The sequence below is a fragment of the Schistocerca americana genome, chromosome 8 (assembly GCF_021461395.2).
Source record: "Schistocerca americana isolate TAMUIC-IGC-003095 chromosome 8, iqSchAmer2.1, whole genome shotgun sequence".
Classification (NCBI taxonomy): Eukaryota; Metazoa; Arthropoda; class Insecta; order Orthoptera; family Acrididae; genus Schistocerca; species Schistocerca americana.
In genome coordinates this window covers 489,176,056-489,188,150 of record NC_060126.1, presented here as the reverse complement: position 1 = coordinate 489,188,150, position 12,095 = coordinate 489,176,056, and the positions used below count along the sequence as shown (strand labels likewise).

The 12,095-nt window shown below is 42.2% G+C and overlaps 1 protein-coding gene across 1 annotated transcript; it reads right to left on the bottom strand.

Annotated features, from left to right (window-relative positions):
• Window positions 1–6,567: 6,567 nt before the first annotated feature.
• Window positions 6,568–11,682, bottom strand: LOC124545058 (cuticle protein 9.5-like). The gene is made up of 2 exons (XM_047123850.1): window positions 11,535–11,682; window positions 6,568–7,007 (listed from the first exon to the last, which is right to left on the bottom strand). Exons 1-2 carry the CDS (start codon window positions 11,541–11,543, stop codon window positions 6,678–6,680), a joined length of 339 nt encoding a protein of 112 aa, XP_046979806.1. The 5' UTR covers window positions 11,544–11,682; the 3' UTR covers window positions 6,568–6,677.
• Between the last annotated feature and the right edge of the window lie 413 nt (window positions 11,683–12,095).

Genomic DNA, 12,095 nt, shown 5'->3' with positions numbered 1-12,095 from the left:
CCATTGGGATTTTTTGTGATCTCTCAAAGGCTTTTGATTGTGTAAATCATGAAATTCTGCTTGGCAAGCTCAAGTATTGTGGCATGATTGGGACAGTGCACAAATGGTTTAATTCGTACCTAACTGGAAGAGTGCAGAAAGTTGAAATAAGTAGTTCTCGTAACATGCAAAGATCAGCACATTCTTCAAACTAGGGAACTATCAAGAATGGGGTTCCACTAGGGTCAGTCTTGGGTCCTTTGTTGTTCTTATTATATATTGATGACTTGCCATTCTATATTCATGAAGAGGCAAAGTTATTTCTCTTTGCTGATGATAGAAGTATAGTAATCACACCTGACAAACAAGAATTAACTGATGAAATTGTCAATACTGTCTTTCAGAAAATTACTAAGTGGTTCCTTGTAAACGGACTCTCACTGAATTTTGATAAGACACAGTACATACAGTTCTGTACAGGGAATGGTATGACACCATTAATAAATATAGACCTTAATCAGAAGCATATAGCTAAGGTAGAATATTCCAAATTTTTAGGTGTGTCCGTTGATGAGAGATTAAATTGAAAGAAACACATTGATGATCTGCTGAAACGTTTGAGTTCAGCTACTTATGCAATAAGGGTCATTGCAAATTTTGGTGATAAACTTCTTAGTAAATTAGCTTACTACGCCTATTTTCACTCATTGCTTTCATATGGCATCATATTTTGGGGGAATTCATCACTGAGGAATAAAGTATTTATTGCACAAAAGCGTGTAATCAGAATAATAGCTGGAGTCCACCCAAGATCATCCTGCAGACATTTATTTAAGGATCTAGGGATATTCACAGTAGCTTCTCAGTATATATACTCTCTTATGAAATTTGTTATTAACAACCAAACCCAATTCAAAAGTAATAGCAGTGTGCATAACTACAATACTAGGAGTAAGGATGATCTTCACTATTCAAGATTAAATCTAACTTTGGCACAGAAAGGGGTAAATCATACTGGCACTCAAGTCTTTGGTCACTTACCAAATGGTATCAAAAGTCTGACAGATAACCAACAAGTATTCAAGAAGAAATTAAAAGAATTTCTGAATGACAAGTCCTTCTACTCCATAGAGGAATTTTTAGATATAAATTAAGAAAAAAAAGGAAAATTATTTAAAAAATTAAAAAAATAAAAATAAAAAATAAATAAAAACAAAAACACAAAAAAATTAAGTTGTTATATTAACTTAAGTATGTTGTTAAATTAACCAAATTATGTAATGTATTAGAAAATTCGACTCGTTCCACATCATTATGAAATATCGTATTCATGATCCATGGAACTAGTATTAATCTAATCTAATCTAATCTAATCTAATCAGCCATTTCAGCTTACTTTGTCCGTCATGGGTGATTTTGCAGTATAGGTAGCAGACCTCCTTGACTTCAGCTACTACAGTCCTGATGTTAAGACTCTCGCAGATCTCATTTCTGATACTTCTCATTACTTTCGTCTTTATTCTGAACTAATTTTTTACTTATCTCAGTGTTCATTCCATTCAGCAGATACTTTATTTTTATTCATTTCCACTGTCATCAGCGATCCTTTCTATTGCTACTATTCCATCTTGAACACTTAAACCTCTTTTATTTCCGTCATTGCTTCTTCGATGTACAGGTTGAACAGTCGGAGCGAAAGACTACATCCCTGTCTTACACCTATTTTGCACCGAGTACTTCGTTCAGGTTCTTCCTTTATTACTGGTCCCCTTGGCTCTTGTACATATTCTGTATTGTCCATCTTTCCCTGTACCTTACCCGCATTTTTCTCAGGATTTCGAACGTCTTGCAACACTGTGTTAAACTTTTAATATGAGGTTATACCTTATAATGAGTCGATTTCGATGTATGATAAAATTTACAAATTTTTAAATTGTGTTAGAAATTATACGATATGTTGAAAGTTAAATTTTGGTTTCCCCTGGAAGCCGTTGGGTAGAAAACCTGGTTCGAGGATAGTGGTTTAGTGATATTCATTGCTTGGAAAAAAAATTAGTAGAAGCTTTTAGAGTTTGCCAATTCAGTCATGATTTATTGTTGCATGTGGAATACATGGAATGCTTACATTTACTCACCAATAGCGCAAGTGGTTCTGATGTACGAGGTATCGACCCATGCTGAAGCATTCATATCAGTAAGTGGTGTAGCCTAAACCGGCGGCAATGCAGCCACTTACTCTGGTGCCCAGTCGATGGTACAGACTGCAGATACTGTCCTGATATAAGTTATTCCACGTCTGCTCAGCTGTACACGGAGTTACGTAAGAGCTATTAGTCGATGAATCGCGCGAGTGTCTTCTCGTCTGGAGATCGTGCTGGCCAAGCAATTTGCTGCCCGTCTTGCAGAGCACGTTCAGTGTCATGGGAAGTTTATAGGCGAGCGTTACCTTGTTGGAACAACACATCAACTTCCTGTTGCAAGAACGGCAACAGAACAGTCTGCACATACCGAGCGCTGGTTAGCCTCCCCTCCAGAAACATCAAGGGCGAACGAGAGTTGTAGCTTACGGCAAACCAGACCATAGGACCTGGGGCGGCGGTGGTATGTCTTGGACGAATACACTCTACGAGACAGCGCTCGCCAGAAATACGTCGTACGCGCAAACGACCATCTCTTGCGTGCAGGGAGAATCTGATTTCATCTCTGAAGACCATGGTGCGCCCTTCCATCTTCCCAGTGATCCCCTGACGGCATCAGCTGAGCCGTGTACGTCGATGCTGTCGCATGAGTTGAAGACGGGCTAGAGGTTTGCATGCCCGCAGTCCCATTGCCAGTAACTCGTTTGAAACAGTTCTTGTCGATACATCTGGACTCACTGTCCCTCTTACCTGTGCTGTGGTAGCTGTACGATCTGCCACCGCTGCCCTTACATTACGACGATTCTTGCAGTTACCTGTGTGAACGTCCCGCACCGCGTCTACGTGTGTGAGAATGCTCACGTGACTACTTCTACCATTCCATAGATGGCATATGCCGTCATCGGATCACAATCGACGTCATCTTTCCAGGGGTAGAATTTTTTTCCGGCAGTGCAGATACATAAGCTCTTTGGCTCTCATATGCCCCTCTCTCTCACTTTGTTTCTTCGCTCACCCTTTTTCTTGGTGAAGATTCGTAAGTTTATAAAATGTCAAAGAAATGGAAACGATTACGGGGAATATCTTAGAACAGTAGAGAAGGACACCACAGAGGCAATTCTGCCACTGCACTCGATAAAGAACCCAAAACTTAACAATAGTAAAAAAATGATCGACATTCTAAAATAGTTAAATCTTGATGAATAAAATCGACACATATACTGACCACATATTTTCCTCTCCCTTTCAATGTCCTACTCTTCCTCCGTCTGTCTTTCTACCTCGTTCTCACACCTCCATCTATCTCTTCTCCGTACTCTCGTTGCCTCTTTATCTCTGCTTCCCCCACTCTTGGTCCATTTGCTTAATACCTTACTCTGAGCAAATCTTCGTTCCTCGTCCCTCTGGCCATATCTTGCTCCCTCTCCATGTTCGCCACCCTCTCTTCCTTTTCCACCTGCTCACTACCAATTTACACCTCCCACCAGGCTCATTCATCTTCTTCCTACTCCATCTCTTTTCACTTCATCCTCTCCTTCATTCTGCCCATCACCTGTCCAGCTCAGCCTCTCCCCAGCCATGGTCATTGGAACACGTAACCCATGCAATACAGGTCAACAAAGCACACTTTTACTCCTCTCACAACACAGCTGTCATGTAGGATACGCTACACCTCAGAGGCTTGAAAATCATTTATGTGACCCTGAACATAGGTGCTGCCATGAAAACCAGTTCAATAAAGCAAACCTATACTACTACTACACAACAGGCCTAAATGTCAGGGCCCAGAACATTTTTCTTATCCTGCAAAGGAGATTGATTTGTCAGACCAGTACTGTACCCATACATCCAGCTGGCCATATCTTCGCTCCTAATAGAGCTGGCAGTTTATAAGCATCATGGTGCACACATTTGTTAGGTCTGCTGTTTCTGTTCCTAATTTGCTTCAAATTTATCCATCGGGTTTGGGTGGAAATCCCGAATATGCACACGTACACTCTTCTTTAATTTGTGTATACAACAAACCACATGACAAACCTAGAAGGGCCTGGGTATTCATTTTTCTAACTTTCTATTGAAAACGACAACAAGTATGAACTTTGTCTATAGCGTAATATCGAAAAAATCCATTTCTTTAAAATTGCGCTACAGTTTTTGCATGCTGGGTACAGCTGCTTCATGTGTCTGCAATGCTATTTTGCAAACGTCTGTGTCGCAACGCCGCTTCACAGCGGTTAGGTGCCTATAGTTTTCAACTACAGCCGTTAATGCTTCGAAGCTTTCAAACGTGCTGCCAGATTTCAGGGATTTTCGAAACTTTCCTCGTCTGTAGGAGTGTCTTAGAAATAAAGAATAAATGTATTAAAACTTCATGATTGGTGCGGAATTTTTTCACGCACCTCAGTGATTCTGAAGTCTTATCTCTTGAACGATTTGTCTTATAGCGTGTTTAATATCTCCTGAAATATGATACTATGCTGGTGCTTACACGCACAGTGATTGGTGCCTGGAGGTAAAGGATATGTGTATCAACTTCGGGTGAAATCGATGCAGTGTTTTAGGAGGAAACATGGAACATACATACACACACACTTACATGCATCCATTTTTATAACAGGTACTGCTGTTTGAAACATTAGATATAAGGTATGTGGCTAGCTGCGTATTATAAAATATGTACAAGAAGTAAGAGGAAACAGTAAGACTTCAGCTTCAAGAACGAAGTGCCACGATGTAGCTAGATTCAGTCTCTCTTCTCTACTGTTGACTCCATATATCCATGAAGTAATGATAGAAATAAGTGAGCTACAAATTCAGGATGAAAGATTTGCAGATGACTTTCCTATCATCTCCGAAAGAGAACAAGATTTACAAGATCTGTTCTATCAAATGAACAGTGTGATAAACACAGAATATAGATTTTAGATCAAACTAAAAATTCGATTGTATGTGGGGTAACACAAATGAAACCAACCGTAAACTATGTAAGAAACTGATATTCGCAAAGTAAATCATGTTAAGGAACTCTGGTAGTCTGGAAGTAAAAAGACACATGACAGACGAATACCGAAACATCTGTGGTGTGCTACTGAAGTATGTATCGATGAGGTAAGGTATGGGTATGTTCTCCAAAGAATATGCTAAGAAATATTTGAAGAATATTGACAAGCAGAAGAGATAAGATCGTATGATGTGTTTAACCCTTAACTCTCGAGGTCTGGTCTCTCATACCACATCAGAATTTTCTAAGTCGCTCTCGTAGGTCAGTTTTGGTGGAATGGTTTTATACACCAACTACCTTCCTTTAATCACAAACTCTACAAATTATTACTGACAGTTGCGTTACCGCCTTATTTGACTGTTACCCACATCTGTTGCTCATATGTGATGGGGTCTCCTAGATCGCGCTTCGTGGTTTCCTCAGTTCAGTATAAAATACGTTAGCAAGAATCTGACAGATTTATGCACTTGGTGAATATTTTAGTCACTGTTTGGAGAATGATGTCAATCACATCGAACAAGAAGTAAACAAAGAGAATAAAGGTTTTTCAATAGACAGTGATCAGAATTCTGCTAGCGAACAAGTGACTGTTTAGAGGAAGAACTTCAGGACAATGGTGATGAGCACCTTTCTGCTTCTCCAACAAAATAATCACAGTGTTAGTTAAAATTAAATGTGTTCTGAATGGTGGTAAAGAACGATGTAGATCGCAGTACTGATTATTAATTTTGCAGCCTTTCTTTCTCTGGCTATCGAGTTCAGTTTCTGTATGCAAGTTTAAACCTAGGAAATTACTTTTACTTTCTAAATTTGCTTTCTCCAGGGATACTATAATTTTTTGGAACGTAAAATTCAGTTCTGTAACTGTTCGTTTATGTGTACTATTGAAAAAGCTCCACAAAAGTATGTGATTTTTGCGTGATACAAATATAAAATTCTGCTGGCTTTATTTCACGCAATAACATCAACAAGGAGAATTTAAACAACACTTATATTTGTAACCATAAACGTTATGCAACAAAAATTAAGTTTTCAAATTATTTTCATGTTAAAACTTGGTTTGAAGCTAGGGGTATCAGAGACGACACCTCATAGCTTACGTTACTGAAAAGTCACCTCGTGAGTTAAGGGTTAAAGATATCACACAACCATTTCCATTGTATTAGATGGAAGCACAGAGGGTAAAAATTGTAGGGGAAGACAGGGATTAGAGTACATACCACAAAATAATTTAGGATTGTGTGCAAGTCCTACTGTGAGACGAAGAGGCTGGGACATGAGATGAATTTGTGTGGAGAGGGTAGTGCCACATTAAGTCAGTCAAGAAACTGACGACCCAAACGTAAATCCGGCATATAATTAATGTTACAGTGTAAAAACAAAACTTAATTCAGCATGTACAATTAAGTGTGACACATGGGGAAAAAGACGTGAGTACAAAATACTTTATTATAGTGACAATGAGAAAAGATTTATTCACCAAATTTGGACATACACAGTCATTCATGGATCAGCGAAAGACGTAGTGAAATTGTTCAGGTAATCTGTGAACTGGAAGCTTAGGCGTTGGGATAGTAAGGGTAGGACCCACCTACAGTGGGGGCAGCGTTGGCAGGGTGGACGCCACGAACGATTCCAGAGGAGTAGACACTGGGGACGATCCCTGAGGTGTAGACGTGCGAGCCCACACTGCCTGGGTACACTCCAGGTACGACGCGGCCACCCACCACCCGTTCTGACTGCACGACAGGCTGGGGCTGTCCCACAGGCTGGTACTGCACCCCAGGTTGGAGTGGTTGGTACTGGGGCTGCTGGTAGATGCTGGTGCCAGCTGGTACTGTAGTCGCGCTGGCGACGGCCACAACTCCCAGGATCACCGCAACAAACATCTGAGGGAGAGACGAGAGACAGAACGTAGTAGTTTTGATATTTACTTTTCTCATTAAAGACACATAGCCCTGCATTTCATCTAAAGGTGTACTAACATTCTGTAAGATGAAACTTCCTGGCAGATTATACCTGTGTGCCGGACCGAGACTCGAACTCGGGACCTTTGCCATTCGCGGGCAAGTGTTCTACCATCTGAGCTACCCAAGCACGACTCACGCCCCGTCCTCACAGCTTTACTTCTGCCAGTAACTCGTCTCCTACCTTCCAAACTTTACAGAAGCTCTCCTGCAAACCTTGCAGAACTAGCACTCCTGAAATAAAGGATGTTGCGGAGACATGGCTTAGCCACAGCCTGGGGGATGTTTCCGGAATGAAATTTTCACTCTGCAGCGGAGTGTGCGCTGATATGAAACTTCCTGGCCGATTAAAACTATGTGCCGGACCAAGACTCGAACTCGGGACCTTTGCTTTTCGCGGGCAAGTGCTCTACCAGCTGAGCTACCCAAGCACGACTCACGCCCCGTCCTCACAGCTTTATCTCTGCCAGTACCTCGTCTCCTACCTTCCAAACTTTACAGAAGCTCACCTGCGAACCTTGCAGAACTAGCACTCCTGAAAGGAAGGGGATTGCGGAGACATGGCTTAGCCATGTAAGGTGTTTACAGAAATATGATTTTACTTTTCCTATAACTAATTCTTCTACAGAGGTTGCAAAGTTACACGGGATAGCAGCATTAAAGGCGATGTCACAAATGATGAACAGGAAAACAAGCACTCTGAAGAGGAGGAATTAAATAAATAGGTTGAGAGAGTACGAGGTGTTACTTTAGTGATTACAAAATGGAGTCAGATTTGCAAAGAACCTGCCAGTGTGAATCCATTTAACCATGTGGTGCTCTACTTCCTCTGGGAGGGCTATATGTTCTAATTCTATCGGAAAGGGCGTCATAAACTCATTGTATCCTGCCCTGAAACAATCTGGCGTACTGTTGTAGCTACTCTTCATTGGTATCCTGGGTATTGTCACAGACTGACATCAGGCTTCATAACTGAGGATCTTGCTGGCCACGGTAGTAGGTCAACACCACATATATATTTCAAAGAGACATGTGCCGTATGTGGACGAGCACTGACCTGTTGAAAATAGTACTGCAACGTGATAACGCAGGATGTCTGAGGCGTACCGTAACAGTTTCCTGAATCACTAACAGGCATGATTTCGAGTCATACATGATGCCCACACCTCTTGACCGTGACATCAGGCCTAACATTGCTGTGCACCTCCAAAACATAGGGAACATGAGACTTCTCGCAAGATCTTGAGACTTCTCTCAGGTCGCTGTCATACTCACTGACGATAGTCGTCCAAGGTAGTGCACAATCACGACTCATCGCTGAAATGTAATACTTGCCGCTTACAGTACCACTCAACATGCAGCATTCTGTGTTGCGGCGTCAACAGCAGCCTACCTATGAGACGCCCAGTGGCTGCTGTCTCCAACCAATAGTGTGAGATTACACAGAACGTGGCAGGACGTCCATTAGTTGTTCTCGGATGGTAGAGGCAGATGTGAAGGGGTTACGAAGTTCTTAACACACTACACAATGGTGTTCGTGCGGTATTCTGACGCGGTCTGGTACACTGAAGACGCGTATGTCCGTTCTCACCATTCCATGGCGACCAGCATCAGGCTACTGTCACATCCGAATGTCCTTCAATTTAAGATATTGCACGATCTGGCCAACCGACCATACAGAGGCCCAGTATGAAGTAGTTTTCAAACTCTGTTAGCCTTCGTCATAAAAGTTTTCTGGATATGGTGCAGCGTCATACTGTATAAAACTGCTGCTGGAGAAAACTAACGTTGCAGCTGCCTCTTGACCAGTAGACCCAGAAGAAGGCCGCTGCAACCGTGGCCGAAACGTTGGTTTTCTCCAGAATTGGTTTTATACAGTATGATTCGGTACCACACCCAGAAAAACCTTTATGTCGACCTGCCTACGCAATTACATCTGTCACCCTTCGCAGTGATTACTCAACACCTCACGCTGTTCTCGTCTCTTATACAGCCTGTCATGCTTCGTAAAAACATTAAACATGAACGTCACTAACAAACTCTGGTGGACGTTCTACATGTCTCAGCGAAGTGCAATCTAATCATTTGCAAACTCGCTATTTGCGTGCATGTATGCATCCCACGAGGTCTTTTGCATACTTCAGTTTTTTATAAGGCTGCATATAGCCTAGCAAATATATGTAGCCTTATTACAAACAGCCGGCCGTTGTGGCCGAGCGATTCTAGGCGCCTCAGTCCGGAACCGCGCGACTGCTACGGTCACAGGTTCGAATCCTGCCTAGTGCATGGATGAGTTTGATGCCCTTAGGTTGGTTAGGTTTAAGTAGTTGTAAGTTCTAGGGGACTGATGACCTCAGCGGTTATGTCCCATAGCGCTCAGAGCCATTTGACCCATTTGTTACAAACAAGCTGCAGGGCGAACAGCTCCTGGTAGCTTTAATAGAAGACCACTCTGTGGCTCACTACTCATCGTGTGTGACTGCCGAGTGGAGAACTACGGTATGACTTCCAAGAGACTTGTCGTTTTTCTTGGTGAGAAGACTGGGATAGGGTGCACTCAACTTTGTGGATCCAACTGAGGAGTCATTTGAGTGAGAAGTAGCGGATCCAGCGTCTGGGAACCTGACACCGACCGGGAGAGCGGTGTTCTGACCCCACGTCTCCTCCATGCCGCATCCCTCTGGCATCCGTATGATGCCATAGACGGAGAACGGGTCTGCTTTCGGTTGAAGCTGAATGGCCCAAACAGGCCAGTAGGCAAAGCTTATCATGGTTCATCAGTATTCGTGGATCCAGTAAAACGTGTCTTCTGCTAAAACTAACATGAGCTGTTAACTCTGTCATATCTTTCTATCAATTAACTGTGTATTTATGTGATTTTAAACTTACAGTTTTCCCTGTGGCCGAACTAAACTTTGGCAGTTGCTAGGCAGTGTACATGATACGAGTTACGATGTGGCCAGTTAGAAGTAAGATTTCTGATTATAGGCTAGTCCTGAACATGGTTGGAATAATGATCAGTTTTTATATATCTTGAAAGTCTTATTTTATTTTACAAAATGGTAAACAAACGAAATGGTAGCTGTGGATGTCTTCTTGGTATCAGAAGTCGATTGACGCAGTTGAATATTGCTTTCTTCAACACACGAGATATGCTGGTTTCAGGTAAGATGTCGAGTTGCACAGAAAGAGAAACTCCTCAACGTGTACATCTGAAGCACTGTCTTACTGAACGTGAAATGAAATTCACCGGAAATCCAAGGAGGAAGAAACTTTTGTCATCTTGACTTTAAACTCAAACTCACTTTTTATGAAATTATTTCAAAAAAACCTTTCATGTTTTCGTTTGTATTTAAAGTTCATGGCGGCAAATGTTGAAAAACACTGCCATGTAGAACTGAACGAGCAGAAATCAAAAAATAGCGAAACTAATCACCATACAGAGATCATAATAAAGATACAGCTCCATACTGGTTAGTCAGCATTTGTCAGAAAGAATTTTTTTTATGTATACCGATAGATGCAGATGAAACAGTACCGGAACAGTACATGTAGAAAGAGGACGGAAGCTGTCGGAACATGACGTGCAGTAGAATTCTGAGGCCTGCATTACTGGAATTCTTAGATAATGCACTGGATGTACTGAATAGAGGTGGAAAGAATTTGTAAAGCGATATGAAGCGTTAAATACACTAAGTTACCTGAAATACATGCAGCTCCCTGCAGCTATATAGAGATGAATCGACTAGTACAAAAAAAAAAAAATGGTTCAAATGGCTCTGAGCACTATGGGACTTAACTTCTGAGGTCATCAGTCCCCTAGAACTTAGATCTACTTAAACCTAACTAACCTAAGGACATCACACACATCCATGCCCGAGGCATGATTCGAACCTGCGACTGTAGCGGTCGCAGCTGTTCCAGATTGTAGCGCCTAGAACCGCTCGACCACTCTGGCAGGCGACTAGTACAGGACAGACTATTGTAGATAGGTGCATCAAGCCAGTCTTTGGACTGAAGTGAACAACAGCGACAACAACGTGAGCCTCGGTGAACTAGTTCTATCTGAATACTGAGAAAAAATTGAGAGTCGAGCATCTTTAGTGCTGGACCCTCTGTGTGTTTGATTTCTGGGTGTGCTAACCAATAGTGAATATTCGACACAGAAAGTAGAACAATAACAATACGACTGCGATTAGTACACAGTATAAGCAACTTAGTAAATAGTTTTCTTAATCTCTAAAGTCTTGATGCAGTCGATATGTGGATCTCAGAATGCAACCATCCCGCAATTCTCATTAGTAGAAACGTTAACCTTAGTAACTGATAGAATCAGTCTATTAGTTCAATTGATACTTGGCAGTGATATGTGTATTAGTTAACCTCCTTCAGTTATAGTTCATAGTTCAACAGAAATTTTATTCCCTAAGAAGTGGAGTGCATACTTACGGCGTTCATAGTGAGAGGATGAGGAGCTGCGAAGACGAGGTTTGTGCTGGAGTCTGGTAGTTGACTGCGTCTTCCTCTGGAGGCGTCTGCTCTTTTATACTTTCGCGCGTGCAGTACCTCAAACCGGAGGTAATGCCCAACTGTAGCACCGGCGGCAACGGCCGTTGGTTTGGAGGGGGGCGGTTGATCAGACAGGTCCTTACTGTAGCGTCGCTGAGATGCGAGTTCCCTCCCGCTGCGCCGCATAAACCAGTTCTGGTGTTACTGGACCAGGACGACGCGAATGGTAGCAAGCTGACAGCGGCATTATTTAGTGACGCCAGATGTTCCTTTCGCGCGTGACTATAGGATGGCGCGACTGAAAGTGGTGGCAAAGTCGGTACCCAATAAGATATCTACTGGCTGTTACTACAAGAGTCCTTCAAATGATACCCAGAATGACGTCCGAGACCGTGAAAATGCTTTGTTGAGGAACGAACATTACAGCAGGCCCAGTTCAAGGTAAAGGACATGCGAGAGAGCTGTTCAGGCGACAGTCACACCAAGACACAGGTTTTCTGT